The sequence below is a fragment of the Trachurus trachurus genome (assembly GCF_905171665.1).
Source record: "Trachurus trachurus genome assembly, chromosome: 23".
Taxonomy (NCBI): domain Eukaryota; kingdom Metazoa; phylum Chordata; class Actinopteri; order Carangiformes; family Carangidae; genus Trachurus; species Trachurus trachurus.
In genome coordinates this window covers 12,578,027-12,605,287 of record NC_139912.1, presented here as the reverse complement: position 1 = coordinate 12,605,287, position 27,261 = coordinate 12,578,027, and the positions used below count along the sequence as shown (strand labels likewise).

The following is a 27,261-nucleotide window of genomic DNA, read 5'->3' as shown; positions in this document are numbered from 1 at the left end:
TACATGTGCATCTGTTATTCAACCATGTTAGAGTTCATATAAAAGAGTTGAGAGTAAGTGTGTGTGTCCTACCTAACAGGTGTGTCCAGATGTTTCCCGTCTCCGTGTGGATTCTGAAGATGCTCTTGAAGCAGGCGCGGAACGAAGGCATGGGCGGCCTGTGGCCGTGAAGCAGGAAGTCGTTGTCCTTCAGCCAATCGGGGAGCACGTCGTGAGGAATGACGCGCCACCGGCCTTCCCATACCTGATTGGTTAATACAGCGCACACACACAGAGTTCAGTTCAGTTTTATTTCATATCCCAAAGGGCAATTTGGGTTGCAGCTCATAGGATCACATATAAAAAAAAAGGATAGAAACACAGAATGACATAGAAACAGACGTCAGTATAAATAGCATGTGCACAGACACAATTGTGTAATAATAAATATAAGAAATAAGGCACTGTATAAGATTAATATATATATATATATATATATATATATATATATATATATATATATATATATATATATATATATATATATATATATATATATATATATATATATATATATATATATATATATATATATATATATATATATATATATATATATATATATATATATATATATATATATATATCCAGGATAACACTGTTACGTACACAGTGGTCCAGTAAAGTGCATCAGATAAAGTGCTAATCAGTTAGTAAAGGTAGCAACACACAGAAACATTGTATTCAAGTTTGGAAAGTTTAAGTTCTTAATGGAAATCAGCTGCTTGTTTATTACATGTCCTTGAACAGAGTGTGTGTGTGTGTGTGTAAGACTAGAGTACAGTATGCGATCACGAGTGTGTGTAGTGCAGATGTCAGTGTCAAATGAGCAGCAAGGGGGTCAGACACTGTAAATAAATAAAGTGAAGTGCGATGTGGCGCCGCCGCCAGCAGAGAGAAGACGGAGGGAGAGAGAAAGAAGCTCTGACAGTTTCTCTCTGCAGTGATTAATTCCCCTAATTTACAGCCTGCTGGTTGCAATTTCACAAGCCTCATACTGTGTGTGTATGTGTGTGTGTGAATATTAGTCCAAGCAGGGATCATATGAGTCCACATTGCAGAGCCTTTAACTCTTCATGTCTGCCTCATTTATCATTTCCATCCTAAAGTAATAACACACAGTTGATTCAGAAGCTGCTGCAGGACATAAACAGGCTCCTCAGGAAAATGTTGTGAAACCCGTCAAAACTAGAACCACATGCTCAGAGTTTCTGCCACTGTAGATAGATTGAAGAGGAAAAAAAAACAATAATTAGCTTGTTTTTATCACCTTTCCACTTGCAAACTACTCCATAAAACATTTTATCACTAGTAAACTCGGTTGGATTGTGACATGTGTTTTGAGTGTTTCGCAGTTTTGGCTCATTCCCAGGACGAAACATGTCCGACCGACGCTGCCATAAACAAACACAAAAAAATTTAAAATTAAATCGAAAACCTGCAAAACCTGAGCATGTGGCTGTAAACGGTGTGTTTTCATTATTTTATGGTTTTATTGGAGTCCTTTACTGTGAGCTTTTATGGAGTGTTGTTGGTAGAAAACTGCCTCTGTAAAACAAACATCGCTCTCGGGAAGATGAACTAACTCAGAGGGAGGAGGGATTCAAGGCGTGGTGCTGCTACACATCTGTTCTGTACCTTGTGTACGAACTCCTCCATCCTCTCCATGGCGTGGTGAGCCTGCAGTAACGGAGTCATCCCCATGAAACCTTCGTCGCTGCTCCTCTCCTCCTCGTCCTGCTCCCTCTCCTCCTCTCCTTCTCGTCCTCTGTCATCCTTTTCTTTTGTTCTTGTCTCCTCGTCGCACTCTGGGACACTCTGAAAAAGACAAAAACAAGACAAGACACGGAGGGACGTTAGAGGAAGGGCAGTTTTATGACATGTTTTTTTTCTAAGAGGAGAAAGGATTTTAAACAAAAAGAGTGAGTTTTAATTCCTTGGGGGCGTTTCAGCTTTGTTGGATGAATGAAGTGAAGTGTGACTGAAGACAGAGGAGCGACCTCTAGTTCGACCCTGCAGTGACCTCCCTTTAGACATGTGTGAGATTTAATTGATCACCATCTTACATCATCCTCCTCTCGCACGCAAACAAATTTAAACATCTCTAGTTCCTAGTGTTTCTGACTTCTGGATATGTGGTGGAAACATATAGACTATGAATATAAATGATATTCACTTTCAGATTATAATGACATGATGAGCCAAACAATCACAGGAAACTTATGTTTTATTCTATCAGCAGTCGATCACATGACACATCTAAAAATGAGTGGGAAACTGAAACCTATCAACCTCACTTTTTTTATATAGAAATATATTTTATTGTCACTACTTAAACTTTTTTTCCACAAAAAATAGAAAAAAAATCTACATACAAAATGGGCTACAGCACCTGACATTGTTGAATGAAATAACTGAAGTAAGAAAAGGAAAGACAGAGGCTGTATGATGATCAACCTCATGTTTAACTTGCTGCAAAGCACGTTTGACATGTCTCCATTTAAAATAGTGAATTATTGTGCACAAGAGACACCTGTCCTCTACTCAGGTCGACTAATGACTCGTCAGATTGTGTTGTGTGTGTCCTGGCAGAATCTGTAGAAACATGAACAGGTATGGTTTTGTTGCTGGTCGGTTTGATCTGAATCTCTTTTCTAAACTGGACACAATCAAACCGTCTTATTAAAATCATAATGAGCAAAGTCTTACCAACGGTCTCTGGTGGAGCAGATGAAGACTCAGTGTGTGTGTGTGTGTGTGTGTGTGTTAACCTTCCCTTTATAAACAGACGATTAGACAGACCGTGTGAATTCAATCTAACACAATGGCCGTCACAGCGGTGCAACCAGGGACAGAATTAATACGGCTCGCGCTTTGTGATAAATACACAGTCATTTATCATAACTGACACACACACACACACAGCCACACAAACACAGTCACACACTGAGTCGAACACACGCTGACACACTAAAAACAGTGCCGTTTTTGTGTGGATTCAGGTGGACAACACTGATAAGGTTTAGGGGCATACCGTATCTGCATTAAATTCTGCAGGAGAAAACACATGTGCACATATTTTCTCATTTCTTTAACGCCAAGACAGACACACAATCTCCTCCACACACACACACACACAAAACACATACACAACACAACACGTTCCTTTGAAAAGACGTGATTATAAAAGATGTGTCTCCTGCTCATTTTATTACTCCAGAAGAGGAGGAGGAGGAGGGTGATGAAGAAAAGAAAGACAAGAGTGAGAAAATTAGAGAAAAGCAGAGAGACAGAGACAGACAAGGGGACTGCAGGGAGAGAGAGAGAGAGAGAGAGATGTCCTGTTGTATATATAATGCATGACTAACCCATTTTTAAAGTCCCACCAGCAAAATACACTCCGACGGCTTGTGTGTGTGTCTGTGTGCGCGCGCATATGTGTGTGTGTTGACCACGCAGCGTCTTCTGTTGACAGTTGCTTTCAGTTTCCTAAAGTCTGAATTTTCTACTCTCACATCAGCTGCATATAGTATATACTTTTTGTGTGTGTGTGTGAGTGTGTGAGTCTGAGTCTGTGAGTGTGTGCTCAATCATGCATGAGGTTAAATCTCAGTCTGTTGCTGTGTATTAGAGGGACACACACACACACACACAAGTTTACACCACACCTGAGGGCGTGCAACTGTAACACCACGTTCTCATAAATCCACTGTGTTTCAAAGCCGAGATAAAGGTGACAACTGACATCAATTGTGTGCAGTTGTGTGTCTGTGTCTGTGTGTGTGAGTGTGTGTGTGTGTACGCGCCAGTGATTGAGTATACTATGTGAGCAGAGGGTATCTGGGCGACTGCCAAGTAGTCACGTGTGCTCTGCGGTCTTTGTGTGTGTGTGTGTGTCAGTAACAGCCTCTCGTGTGTGTCCATGCGTGCATGTGATGTAGGAGTCGGCTTCAATCCAGATGCTGCAGATGCCTTACTGTGTGTTACTGTGGACTGGGAGGTTATTCTGGATGGGTGTGAATAACTAAGTGTGTGTGTGTGTGTTCTTGTACTTATACATTGTGAGGACCAGAAACAGTTTTTAACCAACAGAGTGAGGACATTTTTGGGAAGTGAGGACATTTTGGCCGGTCCTCACTGTTTGAGGGTTAGACTTGGGTTAAGACTTTAGATTATAATTAGGTTTCTATTAGGTTAAGAGTGGTTAAGGTTAGGCATTTGTTTTGGATGGTTAAGGTTAGGGTAAGGGGCAAAGGAATACATTATGTCAATGAGTGTCCTCACAAAGATAGCTTTACAAGGATGTGTGTGTGTATGTGTGTAGGGGGACAACAGGGTGTCCTCTAGGTGTACCCAATATGCCGTCACTAAGCTGGTGCCTCCTGACAAGGCAGCACATTCACACCTGCACAGATGATACAGGACCTGATGAAGCATGAGGATACACTCAGATACTGTGCATACTGTAGTATATACACACACCATACGCATAACACACACACACACACACACTGCTATTTCATAAAGAACAAAAGAGTGGGATGTGACGGTGCTGTAACACTTCCTACCTTGAGGACAAACTGGAATCGGGGGCAGCGTCTGATACGGCAGCGCGCTGCTGGTGAATACACTTCCAGTATGAAGATAAGGAGGAAGAGGCAGAGACGAATGGGAAGCGTTTGGCCTCCAACCTGCGCGTTTGGTTGATTTATGATCAGCTCCGTTCTCACCGGGGAACCCGTTTTACTCAAACACTACACCTGTTAGGCTCCTGTACGGTCACACTGCGCTTTGTTTTGTCAGGTTTAGGAGAAAGAGAGGAAGAGTCTGAACTACCCACCCGTCAAACAGAAAGCTTCTTACTGTATGTAGAATTTAGAAAATTAATATTTATTTAGGCTTTGTTTTCGTTTTCATTTATTTTTCTTCATCTGCACGTGTTTATCCGTTCTTTCATCTGCCATTGTTAGGCTATATGTTATAAAAAATGAAGAGGACATTATAGAACGAATCGCCTTGTTGTTTACAAAATCAGCATTAGAACAATAGTTTCGCTATATATATATATATATATATATATATATATATATATATATATATATATATATATATATATATATATATATATATATATATATATTTCATGTCACTATATCACCGTTTAGAAGTTTATAAAACCAATGACTGGACAAACATTACTTTGTTATGTTATTGTTATTATTTCTGTCTGCACGTTTTTGTAATTAGTCATGGTTATCGTAAATTGGCAGGGCTAACCATTACCTGTTTAACTTTAATAACTCAGTGGCTCAATAAATGGTCTCTGTATGGATATACATTATACACTTGGATGTGGTTGATGATGTAAATATGTAACAATATTACAGCAGCGTGCTCTAATACAAATATTTGAAAGAAGAACAAGAGAATAAATATTACTTAAATCATTATCAAAAACATTTACACTATCATAAATTGTGTTGTATAGTGTTATTGTGTGTAGAAAAAGGTGCAGAAGTGAAATGTTAAAAATCTGCCATAAGAAAAGTTCCCTGTCCAGACTCGAGTGTTTAGTGCTTTACTGACTGAACACACAGAGGTCAAAGGTCAAAGGTCAGAGATCTGCCTCCAGACAGTAGATGTGACAAATATCTCGGTGTCCTAGTTAAAATTTTCACACACTCACACAGCGGCCACTTTGGCAGGTCTGCTTCAATTTCAAAACACACACTCTCTCTCTTTCTCTATCGCTGCCCTAAAAAAACTCATGTATCTGCAAACAGAACTGTGTTTTTCACAGGACAGCCACGAGATGTAGGAAGTAAAAACTGTGAAAACAAAATAATCTACAGAAACACTTAAAGAGGAACTACTGTATGTAGTTTCGGTGTTTCGGTGCATATTTTCACCACTAACCCTCCTCCCTCGCTGCCGGCCATGTGCATTTGTTTTCATCGAAGCCAAAGAGAAGGCAATCCTGGAGCGATGCCTACCGAGGTGGTTAAACTTAACAAGAGATTATGGATTACCGGGCGTGTTTGCGTCGTAGTGACGTAAAGCAGTCGTCCATGTTTTGGGTTCTGGGACACCGGGTTGGAGGCTCTGATCTTGCACGCCAGGTGGAAGGCAAAGAGTCACTTAACCATCATAATAACTCCTAAACTGTTAAATTAAAGTGCAAATCTTGCATAGTTCCTCTTTAAACTTGATACTGCTGTTGTGTGTCTCCGTTGGTGACTGATATGTGAGGGTTGAGCTGTAAAGAGGAAGCTCACAGGGTGTTTACACCTTGACAGGGGAAAAAAAAGTAAAAAAAAAAAAAAAAAAAAAAAAGATCAGCTGCCGGTTTGAGAAAAGGAGAGAGTTTGGCCGTCGCCTGCTCAGCTGGAGTCGCTGTAATCAGATCTAGCAACAACTCACAGAGGAGACGCAGACATGAGGAGTCAAGTAGGTTAAGGTTCTTGGAAAATTTGGGCTATCCCTAACACACTAATGTGCTTACAGTCACACACACTCACTCCCTCACTCGCATGCCCAAACTCCTTGGATGATCTCAGTGAGTCCGCCACACGTGCCTCCACTACAGCTGCTCTCCAACAAGTCATCATAGCAGAGGTGACGGGAGTCAAATTTCGCTCCGTGTTTAAGTACGAGTGAGATCTCGTCCCTCTGGGAAGAGTCCAGCCACGGCTCGGAAAAAAACTCACTCACTGTACGACAGCTCATCATGTCTGACCGAAACAGTGCAGGGTCAGCAAAGGTGGTGCCGGCTCCGTGTCTGACACAGAGACACAGTCGCACGTGTTGGGAAACCGTCATCTCAGCTGTTGTCAGAGAGACGTGAGCCGAGAACTGTTCCCGTTTTTCCCGGAAAGGTTTGGGGGGGAAATGCACGAGGAGGGAATGTTTACCAGTCCGGATCCTTAAATCAAACAGACCTGATGACAAGTTCAATCCATTAAAGCTGCAGCTAGTGTAACATGAACATGAACATTTGGCTTTAAGAGGGGTTTGGAGCTATTTTTCTTGTTATAGATGACTGAGAAGAAGAAGCAAATACACGACTGTTTGGTTTATTAAATGGCCAAAGCCTGAGGTGACTTTAAACTGTCAAAACCTTGGTAACAGTTTAGTCAAACACTCACATTTAAAAAGCTAAAAATTACGTAAATCATTAAGTATGTCAATTTTTAGCAAACAATCTTCTGTTAATCAACTTAATTGACTTTTTGATTGGTTTGCCCAAAAGTTTTCATCTTTTCATCTTTGCAAAAGTAGAGGGTGGGAACTGCATGTTGTTTTTTCCTTGGAGGAATCAAAAGGTCACACATGCTGTGATAATTTAAGAGCTGCAATTTATGAGCTTACAATGAAGTGGCTCAACAAAACCTCCAGGTTTATTCTGGACTAGTGAAGATGATCAAAAATGGGAAGGGGATGGATATAATCATAAAAAAAAATAGTTGATAAAGTTATAAAAGTATAACAAAACAAACAAAAAAAAACGCACAGACTTCCAACACTTTTCATACAAGTGTGAGCGGAGCAGCTCGGCTCAAATGATCTACAGACACGAGCACGGAGCAGATCTCTGGAGACTCACGATTAAATGAGGCAGTTTTTCTTAAAAGCCCCTAAAGACCAATCAAACTCCTCTGTCTCACACATACACAAAAAAAAAACATACAGCCAGCTCCCCTCTGACTGAGCCACTCTGTATGTAGACCTGGCATGCACACACACACCTGAGACACTGTGTTTATGTGTGTATGTGTGTGTGTGTGTGTGTGTGTGTGTGTGTGTGTGTGTGTGTGTGTGTGAGAGACGAGGAACCTCTGCTGTTTTCCTGCTGAGCTCAGTAGAAGATACGAGTGAGGAGGAAGTGAAGAAGAGGGACGAAGGTTTGAGGAAAGACCTCTCTCCTACAGTGAAACATGGGACAAAGTTAAACAAAGTCACATGCTGGCTGTTTGGTTACGGGGTGGGAGACAGGAAACAGCTGACAGCCAATGGGAGCACGGCTGAAACTCGTTGCACCAATGACAAGAGAGGCTGAAAGTAAAGGGCCAAAGAGGGAAGAGCTTCACCCTTGTACACTGTAACCCCCGCATGGCACAGACGGAGAGAGAGTCAACATGTGACTCACACGTGCACACTGCTCTCTTGGGATGATAACAATTTGGAAAACACGCCAAGACCGTCAAAAACAGACGGTATGCTCCAAACACACACACACACACACACACACACACACACACGGCCTGGCTAAAAAAAAAAAAAAAAGGGCACTATGTTCGGGCAAACTGCTCCCTCTGTTCTTGCCCATGAACATGAGGTGGGTATGAAAAGTCAGCATTAGCACGGCGACAGTAACACCGATTTTTATCTGTGTGCTCACAGTCACAGAAGACCTTTGCTATTTTTTCAAGCAAACTCAAAGCTGCCTTTGTTTTGTTTTTGTTGCCTCCATGGTGAGGACGAACATCAAACCAAGGCTGGATATCATCTTGGGATGTTTCAAAAGGTCCACAGAACAAGTGGATCAGTTGCTTCCTGAGCCATCTGACCTCAGGTTACTCGTCCACTACCCTCTCCTACTGAAATCCTAATGACCTAAACTCTCATTGATTGACTTCATTCACTACATCTGTACCAAAACAACAGGGTTTGACATAGATAAAAGGAAGCAGATGTGTTGAAAATGGACTTTCTTGCCAGGAGTAAGATGCAAAGATCGATGCCACTCTCATATGAGGCTACAGCCAGCACTGAATTAGCTTAGTTTAGCATACAGACTGTAAATGGTGGGAAACAGCAAGCCTAACTCTGTCTGAGGGTAAAGAAACCCACCCACCAGCGCCTGCCCCAGCACCACCCATTAACAGATTATGTATTATTAACAAAAACTCACCATAAAACAGTGTATTATTGTTATTAAGTGTCCATTTCGCCATACATTAAACAAATGTAGGTAGGGTATTCATATTTTTACTTATATTAGATGTGGGTGCAAGTCAGTAACTTGAATATGTCCATAATAGTTTGGACATTGGACATTGTTGTGTTTTTATTTAGTTTATTCCTCAACATCAAATATTTAGCATTTTGTTATTTGAAACATAATAAACTCTGGGAGGTTTGTGGATGACGGGCACAATGAGGGGAAGTGAAACCCAGTGTCACATCCCACATCCACAGACTGAGCGTCAATGCATGAGAGCAATAAAAAACCGTAAGCACAAAGAAAGGATGTGCAGAGGACTATAAAGTCTAAAATCGAAGGCATTGTTCACAGGTATTTGATCACTGTTTATTGGTATTTCCCTTGTTTTGTTGTCTACAGTCAAAGTGTGTGTGTTATAAAATTCCACCAGTGTTTTCTTCTTCTGAACGCACGTTGCACGGTAAAATTCTGTCAAAGTTTGAGAGAAGTATCTGTTGTCTTCATATGATGCAAAAACACATTATCAGACTTTCTTGGGTTCTTCGGCTACTTTTAGCTCCCAGCAGGATTTCTTCTCCCCCCTCCTGAAAATCTCATTTCCATTAGCCGCACCGCAGCAAATTGTCAAATGAAACTGACTTACCTACGAGCTAAAGCTACAAACACTTAATTACATGGACTGAATTAAACGACCTGTAAAAGAGACTTAATTAAACTTTGATGACATTGGAAGTTTGTCATGTATAAACTGAATAATAAACTGTTTCAGGGCGTTTGTTCGAGAGGTATTTCCTGGAATGTGTTTTAACTGGTGGTGGTCTGTTAAAAGCAACTCTGAGAGACACGTTTTTGCATTTGAAAAGCTTCATACTGGGGTATCAGGCTTGTTTTTTTGTAAGTAAACAGCCATTGTTTCCAAAATTCCTTCAGTGATTGTGGGGAGTGATCAGGAAGACGCACAAATACCGCAATCTCATAGGGACTAGTTCAAAAGACTTTCTGGAAAACAGGAAACTTGAAAAAATGTTAACTTAGAATTAAAAATCATGGACAAATAAACTTGATAAAACAAAAAAGAGAAATAAATGCATCTTATCCAGTCTGATGGCAAACAGGATGTGTGATACTGACCCCAAAGCTGTACCGCAACACTCACACACACACTTGGACACACACACACACTAACACCTCCTGAAAACGTTAAAAAATTCAAAGGGCGGCCTGTGGGGTGTTAAGACAGCCTGCCCTTGCTGATCGGGTCAGGGGCCCCTGGCCTCCTCTCAGGTGTCCGTGTTGTGTTACAGCAGGTAAAAAGGGCGCACACACAGGCAGACACAATACACACACGAACACTATTGTGTTTCAGATCAACAGCTTTACACCGATTGCCTTTCACACTCAACGACAGGGCGGCAGCTTTGTCTGAACACACACATGCACGCGCGGCCTAAAAAAAAAAAAAAAACGAACACAAGCGAGCGACGCCTCCGAGGGAAGAGGGAGAGTATCTGACACATTGTGTTTGATCAGTTCGATACATTGTCGTCACGGGATGCTAATCGCACAGATTTTTGGTAATGTGTTTACTTTCCTTCCAGGAAGACATCTGTATATAGACACAGCAGCCACGACTATTTCTAGGGGCTGTGAACGTTGCACATGTTCAATATTCACATTACTTCAGACCTTGGAGTGGAACTAAAACCGAACATCAGGCGAAGCTGAGACATCCCTATTATAATGCACTGTTAATTACTATGGCACAGAGTGAGTCATCGCCGAGTTTTCAAAAGCCTTGAAGGTGGTGAGGGTGTCGATAATAAGTGGAGGTGGCGGCGGTTGAAATGCTGGAGAAAAAAAAAAAACAAGCTCACGACCAAACTGTGCAAAATCAAACCTGAAAAAGTGATTACATAATGTACTTTTCACCTTCAGCAGCTATTTCTGAGGAGCCCCTGAGCAAGGCAATATACATCCAAGCCCTCTCATTATGGCACTAGTCATTTTTACTGACTCTTTTGATATCCTGAATGTGTCTTTATTCTCTTTCAAACAAATATTCACAGCTGTTTTTCACTGTATTCACCTTCATGTACTGTAATGATGTTTTCACAGTAGTTATAAAACTGTTTTACTGCCTCTGGAAGAGCAACGATGTGTTAACTTGATGACTCTTTCATCCTGCACTATGTTTAATATACTTGTTTTTTTATGTTTTCATATTAACTGGTCATGGCTTTAAGCACAATCACCCCATCAGGAAAAACCTTAAGTAGAACTTATCCCACAAAACTTTCCTAAACCAAATTTTAATAAACAAACATGTTCTTAACACGAAAACACTCCTTTTAAGAGTTTGGTCAAATGAATCTTCTAGTGTTTAATTAACTCTGGTGTTTAATCTTCTTTTTTGATCAGTTAAAACATCAGGTCTTCAGAGGAAATCTGGTCCTAAGGCGTCTTGTACACACACTGGAGCAACAGACTGTGGTCAAGTAATTACACCACACGTTAATTACTATTTCTAGCGAACGTGTGTGTGTGTGTGTGTGTGTGTGTGTGTGTGTGTGTGTGTGTGTGTGTGTGTGTGTGTGTGTGTGTGTGTGTGTGTGTGTGTGTACCCGAGACTCATCTATTCCGCTTGTAGTTACAGTGCAAAAACATCTGAGTCACACGAGTGAGTGTGCACCATGTTGAATTTGTTGTTGAGTCCAGTATAACTATCTGAGAGAGGTGCATGTTGGGATATTGAGTCTCTAAACCCAAGTTATTACACTGAGAGACTTTGCTGGGTCAGTGTCAGTTACACAATATCATACTTCCCTGCTAACAACACCAATTTAATTATTAATGTGAGGGTGTGAGGGTGTGTGTGTTGGTGGGATAGTTTTACCATGGTGACCAATCGACCGACACCACGCCATATGGCTCTGGACCAACTGGATGAAAGTGTGTCTGTGTGTGTGTGTGTGTGTGTGTGTGTGTGTGTGTGTGTGTGTGTGTGTGTGTGTGTGTGTGTGTGTGTGTGTGTGTGTGTGTGTGTGTGTGTGTGTGTGTGTGTGTGTGTGTGTGTGTGTTGGATACTCACCCCATTGTGTGAGGGGCACTGTGCGGTACTGAGGTGACTGGTTGAAGAACCTGAGGTGGGCGTGTCTCCTTTGTCCCGGGGACTCATGGGGTCTGTAGGCGTGCTGTCTGTGGTGTTTTCTATGAGGTTTGAAGTTCTGTGTCGCAGCACGAAGGCCGGGCCCTCGGCCCCACTCGTCTCTCCTCCGTCCAGCTTGAGACGCTGGACCGGCCCCTCACTAAAAAAAAAAAAAAAAAAAAAAAAGAACTGGAGTGGACTCAGCTGGGGTCCTGACAGGGGGCTCAGGGGATGTTGTCGTCGCTTCAGTCCAGATGAGATCAAACCTGATAGGACTGAACAGGAACAGCCGTAAGGTGAAGGAGAAGACAAAGGTGCAACAGTTATATTAAGATCAAGAAGCTTAAATAAGACGACCAACCTGCACTCCAATGGGAAAGGCTGAAGTCCTAGGACTTGACGACTTTGTGCGACAAAGCTGGAGAGAGAGAAACAGAGGAAGAGAGAAGGAAGAAAGTTAGTATCATGTTTATCCTAAAATGTGAAATAAAATCCATATAAATCAAATAAACAACAGAACATGAAGGAACAACACATTTTCACAGCATTAAAACAGATGTTGACGCACTAGACAATTTAAACTCCTTATCACACCCAGCAAAAGCAGCAGGAAGGCTTCATATTTATATTCAAAAACATAATTATTAGAGACGCAGCCATGAAATGAAAAGGTCACGTTCAGTCGTCTTAAAACACAAAAGCCTCCTGCTGAAACATCTCTGTGCACCGCATTAGACAAAGACGCTTTATCTGTCACTTCAAAAAGTTAAAAATCCTGTGTTTACTAACAGCGACGGCCAATTAGGAGCTCCCAACTCGCTGTCATGGTGAGTTGCTTAGCGACAAGAGGTGTCAAGGACAGGAACGGGAGATTCACAGACAGGAAGTAGATGTGTTGAGAACTTAGTCTGTTTTTTTTCTTCATCTTTCATTAGCCGTCTCACTGTTTCTACATGTTTACTTGTCTTTTGTCACGGGGAGGGATCACTCCATCCAAAATCCAGGTGTGAGGGAGCGAGGTCGGATATTTCCACCCAAAAAAAAATAAAAATCAAACAGCTTTTGCACAGATCGCTTCATAACTTGGAAGTGATACTCACATCTGAAACCACCTTGGCACGAAACACCTGCTCAAGTGTCTCATATTTATTTTCTGGTGTGACTACACACACACACACACAAAAAACAGCCTTTTCCAGCTGCACCTGTTGTAGGAAACGCTACTCACAGACAGGAACAGACTCAACGTGTGTTGTGACAATGCCGCTACACAGCTGTAAACACAGACAGAAATCTCTCTACAAAAATCAGAGGAAGTGGTCACGATGGCAACAGGAATAAGAGCGTGCAGGTTGTGTTTATTAAACACACGATAACCTTAACCACCGCCTCAACTCGGAGCAGTGAAAAAACATAACAGACCCTGTGCGAGTCCTTGGGGTTTGGACGATTTACGTTTGCATCCTTGTGATGATGAAACTTAGCCTCCAGTGGGAGAAACAAAACACATGTCGTGCGTACCTGGACTAGACCAAATTTCCTCTCCTGCGTGTTTTTACAGCAGCATGTTTCCAAACACTCGCTCACTCAAAACCAAAGATTTAATGTTCCGTAAATGATGAGAGCTGCAGCTGCACGTTCATATCAGCGTACTGATGCACACTGTTGTCTCACGGCTCCTCTCGCTCTAACAAACACAAACACACAGCAGCGCTCCAGAGGGGCCAAACCAACCTGAACGTGCCCCTGAGCACCGGACCAGCTCGTTTAAACCAACCTCTCTGTGCTGCAACATACATACAGTATATATACATACATTAGGGGATAGTGCACTCAAGGGGGAGAACAGAAACACAAAGGCATGCATTGCACGTGCACACCTGAGTATGTGCTGGTAAACATACACACACATAGAGAGACTGCAGAAGACAGAATTACTAATGGGTAGCAACGATAAACAACAAGCAAACACACTCATACAACATAATGAACTGCACTTAAATGACCTCTGCTGAATGACATCCAACAAAGACAACGTATAAGGGCGAAACTAAGAGAGTAACTAGAGGATAATTGTGAAAATACAGGTTAAAGTGAGTGTATTCTGACATTACTTGCTCACTTATAATTGTCATTATCTGATAGAGGTCAAATAAGAAAATATTCAACATTAAAGGGATAGTTCAAAATTTTTGGCAAATTAGCCCATCGCCTTTATTTGTCGGTGCAAGCTATTTTTAGAATGGCGGAGCAGAGCCGCGAGCTGCTCAGAGCTACGCTACGGAGGATCATGGGATTTCTTGGTTTCCCTCATCAAACTCATCAAATACACAACTCCAAAACACCCCCGTGGACAAATTGTGACCTGCACATTCACCACGCTGTGAGATAATAACGGAACGTTAATGAGACGGAGTTGTTTTAGAGGCAAATGCAGAGACTGCTTGCCGAAAAACTGCCCCTGACAGGACAGGCCAAAATGTTGAACTATCCCTTTAAAAGTGAAGACATTAATGCTCGTAACAGACAGAACAACAATGGGAGCAGGGATTTTCAGAGAAGAGATTGCGCATGCGAGGGCATATATGTGGTTTTTCAAGTGAAAGACAACAGAAACACTTTAAACCACAAATGCTGATAGTGAAAGACAACTGGCACTGGCAAAAAACCCAACAAAGCGAAATGTCAAAACCAGGTATAAGGCCGGATGGAGCACTAAGGTGATGCAAAATTATCATTCGACTTAGTGACAGTCAATTTAAGACCTTTATCTGTTTGCTTCTGTCGTGGTCTTACAAACTCCCAAAGAAACTGTTCTTATTTTCATGTTTCTGTTGTCACCGACTGTTGTGACCAAGGTTTGTCCGAGAAGTCCCTCGATGTGTCAGTAGGTGCTTTTTGAAGACAAGTCACTATAATCGGATCTGAAAGTCAGATAATCAAATGACTTGTGACTTGTTTTTGTTTTTTTGCAACGCAGCTTGTTTATGTCGAATCATTCTGAGAAGGGGAAGCTTGGTGTAACATCATCATCATCACTCAGTCAGCAACATTTGCATTTATAGGGCTTTGTCCAGCTAAAAAAAAAAAAAAAAAGGAACCACAGAAAGGGGGTAAAGAGACAAAAGAAGAAAGTAAAGCAGCACAGACAAAATCGTTGAAGAAGTCATCGGAAAAAGTTTTATAATCCGACGACATCGACCAAACAGACAGTGGCACTATTCTGTGCTGCGATAATGATAAAAAGACCGTCTGTGCAGAGCGGCGATGACTGGCCTATGGGCAAGTTCCCTAATCGAAATCAAACACTTCTGCAGTCAGAGAGTGTACAATCAATCCCCCTCTTTTCCTCTCCACTCTTTCTCCCCGATCGACTGTTTTGGAAAATTACATTGACACTCTTCTTGAGTAACTGCACCCTCATTCTCCGTCATGATGTGAAGTGAGATTTCATGCCTGTTCCTTATTAGCTGGGGAATACGAGGAATAAAGTATTTCTGATGGGATTTTTTTTTTTTTTTCTTTCTTTCTCGCAGCTGCAGTCGATTCCCAGGATAACAGTCTAGTGGCCTGATTGCCACACAAGAACAAACAGCTCTCCTTACAGCTGAAATAGCTGAGAAGTTTTGTCCTGTGTGGCTCTGATAAGAGTCTGAAAGCATTCGTAGGAAGGAGAACAACATGGCCACACGTGATCGTATCTGTAAACACACACACACACATACAAAGAGAGCATGGACAGTTTCCCAGCACTATAGGCATCTGTACGTTCAAATCATGTCCATCTCTCAATACTTGTAGATAATCTTAATGTAACTTTGTTGACTTAATCCCTTGAGTGCCTCGCTGGACTGCGTGTTTAAAAAGTGGAAACAACATCAGACGCCGCCCTGATGACAACAAGATAGCCAAAAATATTTGGTGAGGTAATTAAAATGTGGTCTACTGAAAAAAAACAAAAAAAAACTATGCAATGTTTTATATTTTTTCTATGTCTTTGAAACAACGGGTCGATAACTGTCTGCACTCCTCTACCATCAATTAGCTCATTATTCACAAGTGCAGTCAAAAACACAGACACACACACTGGCACTGCTTTCAAGAACGAACTGGACAACAACAGTGACGGCGGCGCGGACAGAACAGAACAGAACGCACTGACCTCGTACTGAGATAAAAAGCTTCACTATGATGAAGCAAAAGAAAAACTGAGAAAGAAAAAAAAAAAAATCACACACACCAAAACCAAATGGGGCTTCCCAGGGTCTGAGCCAAATCCCAATGTTGTTTCAGTTCTGAGGGAACAGCTGACGAATAATGTCCGTCGACAACAGGATGCAAAGATGACTCATCAAGACGTTTCATGCGGGGCGACTGTATGATCACCATTTTCTTGGCTCATAAAAGCCTTGAAACAATGTCGTACACACACGCGCTTTGTTTTTTTTCTCTCTCTATTGAAGCCCTGGAGTGAGATTAGATCATTCTTCCACATCGAAGCCGACGAGTTCATCTTCTGCAACTCTGAAAAATACCATCAAACTGTCTGTGAGTGACACGTCGGCCTCGGGGGGAGTCAGCGAGGTGAAAACACCAGCAGCGGCCTGGAGGTTCAAGATGGGTCAGGACACAGATTAACCACCAGCGCTCGGACTTTTTGAAGATGTGGCGCTGGCGTGCCCTTGAGCAACACTTCCCTTTCTTGTTTAATGAAACTGCTCGGCGTTGCTTTTCAACCATTTCCCTAAATAGATAAAACAGAGCAAGCAATCGCGGCCGGACGCTGTCAGCGATATTTTTAGACACGTGTCGTGGCACGGTTTATTTCAAAAGGCAATAACATGTCTGTAAACCAGTCGAATTCCTCCATTAATTCTTAATATTTTATTCTCTTGACATCATGAACTGGCCCTGCAGCTTCCACGGCAGCCCCCATTAATAAACATTATTGTCCTTTAACCATGGATGCTATTGAGCTTTTAATATTGATGCTATTGATTTGACCTCCAGGTCAATAACTGCAATAATGTGAGTGTGTTTATCCACTGGCAGGCTGATTTGAATGGGCAATTTTAAAAGCCTTAGTGATTTTTGTCATGACACAAGGGACGTTATTGATCTTGAAATGCTACCGACGTGAACTCTGATCTGAATGGAGTAAAGTTTTTCAGTTCTAGGGCTGGAGATGAGTTTGTGAAAGATAAGAGGTCAAAGAAACTGAATGTCTGCACATTTCTGTTGATGCTGCCACACTGGAAATAAAACAAAATAAAATCTGCCGCTCCGACTTTGGTACTTGCAGTGCATTTTCGTTTATTTATTGTCATACAGCACATCTTATCTGCGCTGAATGCCACTGCAGGCTCTGTGTCTGATGCACCGAATCCAGACCTTGAATATATTCAGAGAAGCAAAGTTCATCAGCTTCAAACTCACACAGCGCTGTGCCTCTCTTTGTTGACCACATTACTGTCTCCAGGACTTCGTGCACCAGCGCACACACACGGGCTAGAGGCAGCTCTTATTATTCAGAATTATTTATTAAATGTAGAGGCAGGGGTTCATCTCCCTGAATGCTACTGATTGGTTTTTGAGGAAGTCAACCTCGATGTGACCATTCATTCAAAACGTAATCTCCCTGACCGTCGGATCACCTTGCCGTCCCTCGCAGTCCCTTATCTTAGCTGCTGTTCCTTTTACAGGACTGAAGACGGCGTGAATGGCCATCTGTTATTTTTACAATTCTGTTCATATATAGATTAAACAAATGAGATTCACCATGTTAATTAAAGTGTGTACACTAGGAAAAGGTCAAACTAAGCTGTCCCCCCTGTTAAAGGGATAGTTCAACATTTTGGCAAATTGACCTATTGCCATAATCCCTATAGTTTTAGGAGTAGGTTCGTTACCTTTGATTGTTGGTGCAAGTTTTTAGAATGGCGGAGCAGAGCCGTGAGCTGCTCAGAGCTACGCTACGGCGGCTAATGGGATTTCTTGGTTTCCCTCATCAAACTCATAAAATACACAATCCAACAACTCCGCCGTTCTAAAAATAGCTTGCACCAACAAATAAAGGTAACGAACCTACTGCTATGACTATAGGGATTGTGGCAATGGGCCAATTTGCCAAAATGTTGAACTATCCCTTTAATGCGAAGCTAACAGGCGTATTATCTACAAGACAATGTAAACCATCTTTACACTTCCTAGTCGTCCAACTGTCGGTCCAACATTCTGGATGGACGTACAAAGTTAAAGGCGTTGACTGTCCGGAGCCTTTATGGTCACTATACACGCGTTAACACGCTAAGATTAGCATGCAAACAGGACACAGGGTCATTCATTCATGGACACTGTCCCACATTGTCCTCATCTCATTGTTTCACACAAACACACACACTCACACACACACACACACACACCACTCCAAAGCAGTGTGGACTCATTGTCACTGAAGATCTGGCTCCAAAAAAATCAATCGTGGCGACTGACGGACAAACCCAACAGGAACTCAGATGAAAAGACTGAAAAGAAGGGGCGAGAAAACCAAAGAGAAAATGTCAATGGGAATTGATTTGTTCTCCTTTTTTTTTTCTCCTTTCTCCTCAAGGGGAGAAAAGTGGGTGATGAACCTGAGCGGCAGCAAGAGGTGGCAGTGAGATGAAAGAGAGGAAACAGAAGAAGTGGCCGTTTCTGGTTCAGGGGCCCATTTGTACAATAAAATCCCACATTTATCACTTTGTGTGTAAGTGATGTCTAATAGAGGACGACATAGTCTGCAGGCGGCCTGAGTGATGGCGAACGCTGCCTAAATATGTGACAAGTAGATGAAAATGTCGGAGGGTTCGCTGCAGATGACGGCAGTGGACAGAAGAGGTTGAAAGCACGACTTCTGCTAAATTTAAGGAGAGGTACGAAGACAGAAGGACGTTACGGAGTGGGAGGAAGACAATCGCTCGCCAAACCCGCTATGCAGCATCGTCTGCTCGTCAGCCACCGTCAGCTGCGCCTGAGGACCGCATGAGTGTTTGCACGGTGACACAATCGAGTTTGAGACTTGTCTGAAGGGAAGCAGTGTTTGCTGAACTTTCATTGAGCAGTGAACACATGTAGGACAAAGGTCAAACAGCAGTATAGACCGAGTACTGTGCAGCCGCTCCACATGCTGAGGGAAAAATAAAAGCAATTTTCACACATGTAAGCGAGACCATACAGCGGAGTACAGAGAGAAATATGGAGACGGAGATGAGGAGATGGTACAATCAGCTGAGTAAAGGCGCTAAAGAAAAGGAAGGACACTGACTGGCGAGTGAAAGGATGAGGATGAGGTGTGTTTTACAAACATCTCCTATTCACTATCAGGCAATATTGGACCAAATTTCAAGCGGCCAACAATGCAACAAAGTGGATCATTTCTTCTTCAGACTCTCATCCAGCTGAAACTTATTGTTCAGGGCGAAGACTCTCCTCTTATTCAAGCTTCACATCCTTGTGAATTTGTCTTGACAGAGCCACAGAAAAGACTTTTCATCATTTCTCTGCAAAATAGAAATAATCTTTTTCTGAATTGGACCACTCTACTATGATGAGCCGGTATTTGTGTGCGATCACGACTAAGTCAGTTTTTCTTTCTTATTATTATTCAGTTGTATATTAACCAGAAAGCCCTCGGATGTTCAGGCGGCTCTTCGTTAGAACGGCCGATACATTTTTAACAATAACGTGATGAGTCAGATGCATGTGCCATGCCGTGCCACGCCGCAAGCTGGGCTGCAACATGAACCTCTTTAAAGTGGCTCGGCTATAAAATCAAACTGCATCGTCTATTTTTAGGCCGTTTACTGCACATGACAATGATGCACACTGTATGTGATCAAAGTCAAACTTCTTCTGGGTGTTCAAAAAAAAGAAAAGAAACAATGTTTGACCCATCGTATAGCAAGTTTACACACACACACACACAACCGCAACGCCACATCTTTGTGAGTATTGGCTGCTGGTTCTTCAGCTGTGATGTCAGTGGCTGTCAAGTGGCTTTTCCCCTACAATGTGTGCTCAGTGTCTGAGTCACTTCATCAGATATGGCCTGTGGCTTGTCACTTGCTATGCTATTACTCTCTCTCCCTCTCTCTCTCTCTCTCAGACACACACACACACACAAACACTCACTAAAACACACACACACAAAACCGTGAGTCACACATGGAAGAGCTGAGGACATTTCTACCCATTTCCTATTATTATTTGTTCAAGTGCCGTCAAAGTGAATGTGATAAGAACCCATTAAAGCAAAGTCCTTTTAATGCAGCTTTTTTTTTTTTTAAATGTCTGAGGCAGGTTTTGTTACACTGACCTTTGTCTTGACCTGTCGTTTGAATCAGTTTCCAGAAATGAAAAAGCTCGCAGTCGCAAACTAAACATCTCTGCTCAGAGGTAACACTCAGATGGAGCTGTCATGTTATTATCACTTGAGCATATTGTTTTATGCCAAATTCAGCCTTAGAGGAGATTTTTAATCCTTATCGTCATTGTGTCTTTATATTTTCTAATGACCCTTTAAATGAAGATGCATTAAACAGATATATGTGACTATTGTAATAATATCCCTCAACAAATCTAATCTTCAACTGAAATCAGACTTGGGGGTGACCTCTCTCGGGTTGTCAGTCAACAGGAGAAAACGTTTGTTGAACAGGTTACACAGGCCCGTCTGTTTATAACCGGTCAGAGCAGGTTTTACTACTCTGATGATCCGAATCTCTTCCTTACTCACTTCACTTCCACAAACTAGAGCTCATTGAGAGTCGTCCCGTAGGGCGTTTTGATTAAATCTCCTTTGCCATTTATCTCCTCTAATTCAATATATGATGACGCCACGTCTTCTTTTTAAAGGAGCCACAGTAACTGCCTTGTATATATATAGCCTAAATATATATATAGATCCCTTAGACAGCTGGGCCTGAACACTGTAACATCAGTCCAAAAGCCACAAACACATTATATAAGAGGAGGACTTGTGGCAACTCTTTTTGCACATTGCCCTTTGAACTACAACTCCCTGCTGTCATGTGTTTGTGCGTCTCTTTTGCCAATATCACCACTACTACTACTACAACATAAACCTCTCCTATAGCTTCAGAAGCCAGGCTGAGTGTGGGATGATAGTGACGGGAGTCATGGGAGTGGGCGTCCGTGGGAGCGTTTTAATCAACACTGATTTTTTTTTTTCTCAGCGTTGGTGTGTAGACTCTCTTTTCTCATTAAATTGTCAATATCCTAAGCCCCTGACCTTGCTTACTCAGGTAGGAGAAAAATAACAGCACTGATCACCGACATCATTTTTTGTGTGTCCCTGTGGTTTTGTCCCTAGCTGCAAACCAATTAAAACCCGAGCGTCATCATCATCATTAGCCTCTGCGGTGCGATGACCTCAAACCTTTTCATCGAGCCGCAAGAGAAAATTAAAATGATCTTTTATTCTAAAAACTTTGAAGGACTTCAGTCAGCTTCTGGATATTAGTTTTTCTTTAACTGGGGTCTAACTCAAGTCTTTCACTGTCTGTCCTCTAATATCCTTTCATCTGTTCCTGTAACTCAACATTTTTTGTGTGAGTTCCTCTGGCAGGTGAATAGCCGCCCCCCCCGTTTTGTACGAGGGACAGCTTTACAATGATCTAAACCTGCTGTTAGAAACCACATGACTGCTTTTACTGCGCGCCGGGCCTGTGTGGTCGCACTGGGACCTACACTTACACATAATAACACACATACACACCCTCACTACCATGACATTAGTGAAAACACACCTTTGATTCTGTGTCCGCGCGTGGTTACACATGAAAACGACTAAGTGCGAGACTTTGTTCTCTTCTCATTGGGTGGGGTTTTTTTCTTCACATGACGACTCTGAATCTGAAGCCTGTGCAGCATGTTGTTTTTCTATGTCAAAAATAAACCAAGCAACCAAGCATTCATCCAAATAGACAGTTAAATAAAATAAAAACAATATCAAGAAAATATCTAGGTTGGGTATGTGTCCCCTGGTGACCCTTCAGTCCTGGTACAGCAGTGAGTTTCTGATTAGGGTGCCAACGGTCTTATGATGGGGAGATAGACAAAGAGAACCAGTGTGAAGTGAGCGCAACACACACACACACACACAAAAAAAACACCACACTTTTGTTCTTTCATTCACACTACACACACAGCCCAATTAGGCCTACTACTAAAGTATTCTCACTCGTTTGACAGACACGGTGGACTGCGGAAATATATTAACACTGATAAATAAATTCCACTGTTATGTAATAATACCGTCATGACACAGGAACGGGTTTTAAACTACGTGTCTTTCAGGTGCCCTTTGCCAGAAGAGACTGGCCAATTTGTCATAGTCACTGTTTGGTTTGGTATTAAACAAACAGGTAGCCTGACTCATACAAACATACGATGTTTGCAACACTATTTTAAACACTGTCAGTTCCTCCGTCAAACAAACTCAGATTACACCAAGGAGGCCCTGAGCAAAAACAAGTTCCCTCAAACAGCAGATTCAGGTTCGGTCCTGTTTGCCTTCCTTGAACCTTAGTCAAATAACAAGCTATTTTAAAGACGTCTCCTACCACTGGTACGTGGACGAAAATTAACTCTACATATCGTCTGAGCCGCAAAATATTTACGTAAAACAGTCTGTTCTACTGAGCGCACTCTATATAAGATTAGACGGCTGATATCTTTCTACAGATTAATATTGGAAAAACAAAGGTTCAGGTTACTGTCTACTGTCTGTTGGACCTAAGGTTTCTTCAGCGTATACAGTATAGTACCAGTGTGTAAACTGTTTGTTTGTTCAGTGGCAACAGTAGTGCATCCACAGCTGAGATGGAAATGATTATACATTTATTCTCTCCCTCCTTGACTCTGGATTTCTCTCCCGTTGCACTAATCATCTACATACGTGGACATTTAAGACCCATTTGTTTTGGCTTTGTTCTGTTTTTTTGTGTTCATCTTTATTGTTTTCCTTTGCTTTTTATTTTTATTTTTTTCCAATAATTGTGAAGGTCTTTGCGACTTGTGCTCATTGGAAGGTGATTTAAATAAAAATTTCCCTATTTACACCGACCACAGCAAGGTCAGTGTGCTGTGGGCACTGCTGGCGAACGCAGTGCAACCAAATGCAGTGGGTTTGTTTTGAAGCATTGGGTGGTAATCCAAAGGTGGGTCATATGAAGATAAAAATAGCTCGCCTAAATGTTTTGATGAAAAGGGAACCTAATGCTACAGACTGTGTTAAGTTACCTTCTCTCGTGTGCGAGATGTGAAGTAGACTGGATACAACACAAGGTTATATTTGTCAAATAACTGTTTGATCACCTAAATGTACGATTTCCTGCTGCAACATGAAGAGGCATGTTTTTTATATACTTTAATACAAAGTTATTGTTATAATATGGGATATTATTATGGGAATAGATAATTGTATTTCATTTATCACACATTTATCATTGTTATAAATCTATATTATCTTATATTCTCATTTGCTTTCTTTCATGATTTGGTGAATATACGGTAATATCCTAATTTCTTAAAGTGCAAGCTGTTGTATCAAAGAATATAAAAAAAAAACTATTAATCAATAATCAAAATTACTTACTGTGCCTATGGAGTTAGTAACTAGTATGTATGTGACTGGTCACTTAGGTAGCAAAATGACAGTAAACAATTTCAGAGAAAGGGGACATTTGTTCTTTTTGTTTTGCTCACCACACACACACACACACACACACAGCCTTATACTGAGAGTTGTGATGGTAAGTGAGAAGAGCACACACAGAGAGAGAGGAATATAAAAGAAGGAGAGACACAGCCACTCGGTCTTATGATCAATCAATTTAGCAATGACAGTTCACTGCTATTCTCAGAAGCTATGTTTAGCTGCTCTCCTGCCTGGCACACTGTCAAAGAGTGACTTCATTATACATTAAAGTCTCTAGGAAGTTGTACTTCCAGTAAAAAATATGATGTTTTGCTCTGTGGTCGTCGCTAATGCACACATTAATGCGAATAAATATCTCCAAACAGGAAATTGCAAGCGACAGACTTTACAGACAAACAGTGGGTATGTGGTAACTTTGTGGTGGTACTGTGGGTAGGCTACTGTGCTACTTTTTGTGCAAAACTTGATTTTTCTATACGCAGGCTCTGACAGAGACACACGCTGACATGCACAGGTGCAACTCTAGAACAAGAGCAGGACTAGGCAGGTGTACGGTAATTATATTTACACATCCGTTTTAAGTTTCTTTCTGGTGCTGTTGAGTTGCAAAGGAAAAAAAACAAAACTTGAACCTTGAAATAATGACACTCAGGAAGCCCAAGAGGGTCAAACTGCACGAGAAGACCTTGATTAAAAATGCAAAATGGGTCTCAACACAAATACCAACCAAAGACGCAGCAGCTCCATGAAATATCCATGGGCTAATCTTGAGCTAGGGGGCGGCGGGGAGTGTTTCTGTACATATAAAGTTTGGGTTGAAGACAAATAGGCTATCAGCTACCCAGCCCATAAAATATTTATGACATGACCTCATGCTTTGTGGCAAACCAAACATGAGTCAGACGAACACTGAAATGGGATGGGCACACATGTACATGCAGCCTATGCAGTCACCACAACAAGAAGAAATATCAAGTAGCAATAAAATCAGAATTTACACACAACACTGACTCTCTCTTTGTACACACTCTATAGAAACTAGCTGACTAACAGGTTTACCTACTAGTTATGGGTGATGGCGAAGTTACCACTTTTAGCAGCCCCACCTTCAATATGCATCATTATTTAGTCAAATTAATAGTGTACGTTGGCTGATCAATAGTGAAAATGTTTGTGTCTTTCTCTCCTGATATTGATAGGCAACTGTTCAATACAACACAATACTCATATTACTCTCAGTTACAGTGAAACTTGTGTGAAGTCCCCAGGGACTCACAGTAACGCACGCTAAAGCAGACAAGACAGGTGGGTTCAGGCCAGGTCTTCATGTCTCCGGGGTTCAAAAACATGAAATCAACTTGTACCATCTTACATGGGAACATAATTTGCTCATGAATTAATAATTGCTTGGCTCAAATTGTATGGTATAAAGACAGTAGCTGAGTCTGAAAAGTCATCATAATAATATACACTGCACGTTTTTGGCACTACTCACTGGTAAATTATTAACACCTGATTTTTTCTGTGACTCAAAAGGCATCAAAATACAAAAAAGGCAAAGAACATAAGTTTGGCAACAAGATGAGCCACAACAGAGCAGTCAAGTTATCAAATAAATCAACAATGTGATAATAGAAACACATGTAAGTGCACTAAAATAGCCACACTAGGCAATGATGTAAACTCAGGCAGACAGAGTACACAGGAGTCAACACAACACTGGCGAGCAATCAAGACAAAGAAACGCAACAAAAAAAAAAACTCTAGCCAGACTAGACCTCTTGTTGTTGACAGCGACAATACGTCCACTTCCAGCCCAGAGAGGGGGGAAAAAGCACACACAAAGGAGGGTTTCTATGTGTAATAAGGCTCAGCTGCTGCGATAATATTTCCTTACATTTCCTAGAAGAAGCTGTGCTGTGAGAGAGGCAAAGAAAAACAAGAGGCAGGCTGCAGCCCGTCGACAGGCTGCTGCTGCTGCTGCCGCTGCTGCTGTGATGAGGGTTTGTTTACACCGACCTAGCGAGCTGGCTAGTCCGCTAACAGGAGCTGCCACATCCGAAAGAAGAAGCCAGTTAACTATTGAACAGAGCTTGTGTTTATTTTGACAGCTTCCCACATCGATCTATCTGCCTTTAGACAAACCAAATACCGAGTCCGAGTGGGTATTAATGTCTCGTAAAAGCTGTGTTTTATTCTTCTTCTCGCTGGCTGGCTGGCTGGCTGGCTAGCAGATTATGCTCCTCTCTGTTGTTTTGACAGCCAGAATTAGCTGGATAGCAAAAGCTGCTAGCTGGCAGGTTGCATTCACAGAGAGGCGCTAACGGTACGCTGCTACGCTAAGGGAAAGTCCTGGGTGGATTTAACAGTCTGAAACAAGACGGAACAACAACAATAACAGTCAACACTAGTAAATGTCAGTTGTGTTATTCACCTGGTCCTGGTGTCTGGCGATAAATCCGTGCCTTGGGTAAGGTAACTCAGTTAACAGAGAGTTGTAGTCGCCGCTCTGCTCCTCTGGACTCTGAACATTTACTGACTGTCGATGGACCAGACTTGACTCAGAGAGACGTCGGTGGGAGGCAGTCGGTGCGTGACGCCGCTCGCATGAGCGTCGGGCAGCCAATCAGAACGCAGAATCAGAATAAAGCGACCAATCGTTGACGACCAGGAACAGGAAGACAGATTCGAGCACCCTTTTTGTAGTTTTTTAAACGCTTTCACGAATTCCACGAGGTTAAAGATGTGAAAATGTGTGAGTACAGCAACATTTCACGGCTGAAACTTATAAGCGTGGTGATATAGGTATGATGTGAGCGATGAACGCCCTGTATTAAAATGCAGTGGTGGTTTAATTACGCTGACAACACCCTTTTCAGTGAGAAACTTGTTTGGTAACTAATCATGTAGACATTGAGCAAGTTTCAACAATGTTTGGTCAACCAACCGACCAGACCCCCCACCATACTTTATCTTATCCCAAATCTAAACTGACAGTTGTTTGTTTCCTCCTACAAACTTATTAAATTTATAATGATTTATGAAGATATTGACTAGGCCTATATAAAGTAGTTTTACAGAATATCCAGACTTATATAAAGCTGATAAATCATAAATTTTATATATTCTTTTGCTGTTTACAATTTAAATGATTAACTCATCATAACACACATTGACTACACAGACTCATTATCTTTAAAACAAGTGTTAAATGTCTCAGTGATAGTAGGCTATGTTATCAATGTAATGTATTCTGAAACAGGCTAAGGTTATTACATCATGTAATAATAATAATATAATTAAAAGTGTTCTCTAAGAGATTATAAACCATAACACACTACATGTATTGAGCAACTACACCAAATAAAAGAGGTGCAGGTGGCATGTGACACAACACTAGTGCGGGGAGCACAC

The 27,261-nt window shown here is 41.7% G+C and overlaps 1 protein-coding gene across 1 annotated transcript in view; it reads right to left on the bottom strand.

Moving 5' to 3' along the window:
• The window catches only part of adipor2 (adiponectin receptor 2), a 31,861-nt gene extending 5,468 nt beyond the window's left edge, over window positions 1-26,393 (bottom strand). Inside the window, exons 1-5 of the mRNA XM_083999834.1 lie at window positions 26,282-26,393; window positions 12,490-12,546; window positions 12,072-12,403; window positions 1,678-1,857; window positions 73-244 (exon numbers count right to left, since the gene is read on the bottom strand). Of these exons, the coding sequence (XP_083855960.1) occupies window positions 73-244; window positions 1,678-1,857; window positions 12,072-12,158 (439 nt within the window). The 5' untranslated portion in view covers window positions 12,159-12,403; window positions 12,490-12,546; window positions 26,282-26,393. The remainder of the gene's footprint in view (window positions 1-72; window positions 245-1,677; window positions 1,858-12,071; window positions 12,404-12,489; window positions 12,547-26,281) is intronic.
• Window positions 26,394-27,261: the final 868 nt, after the last annotated feature.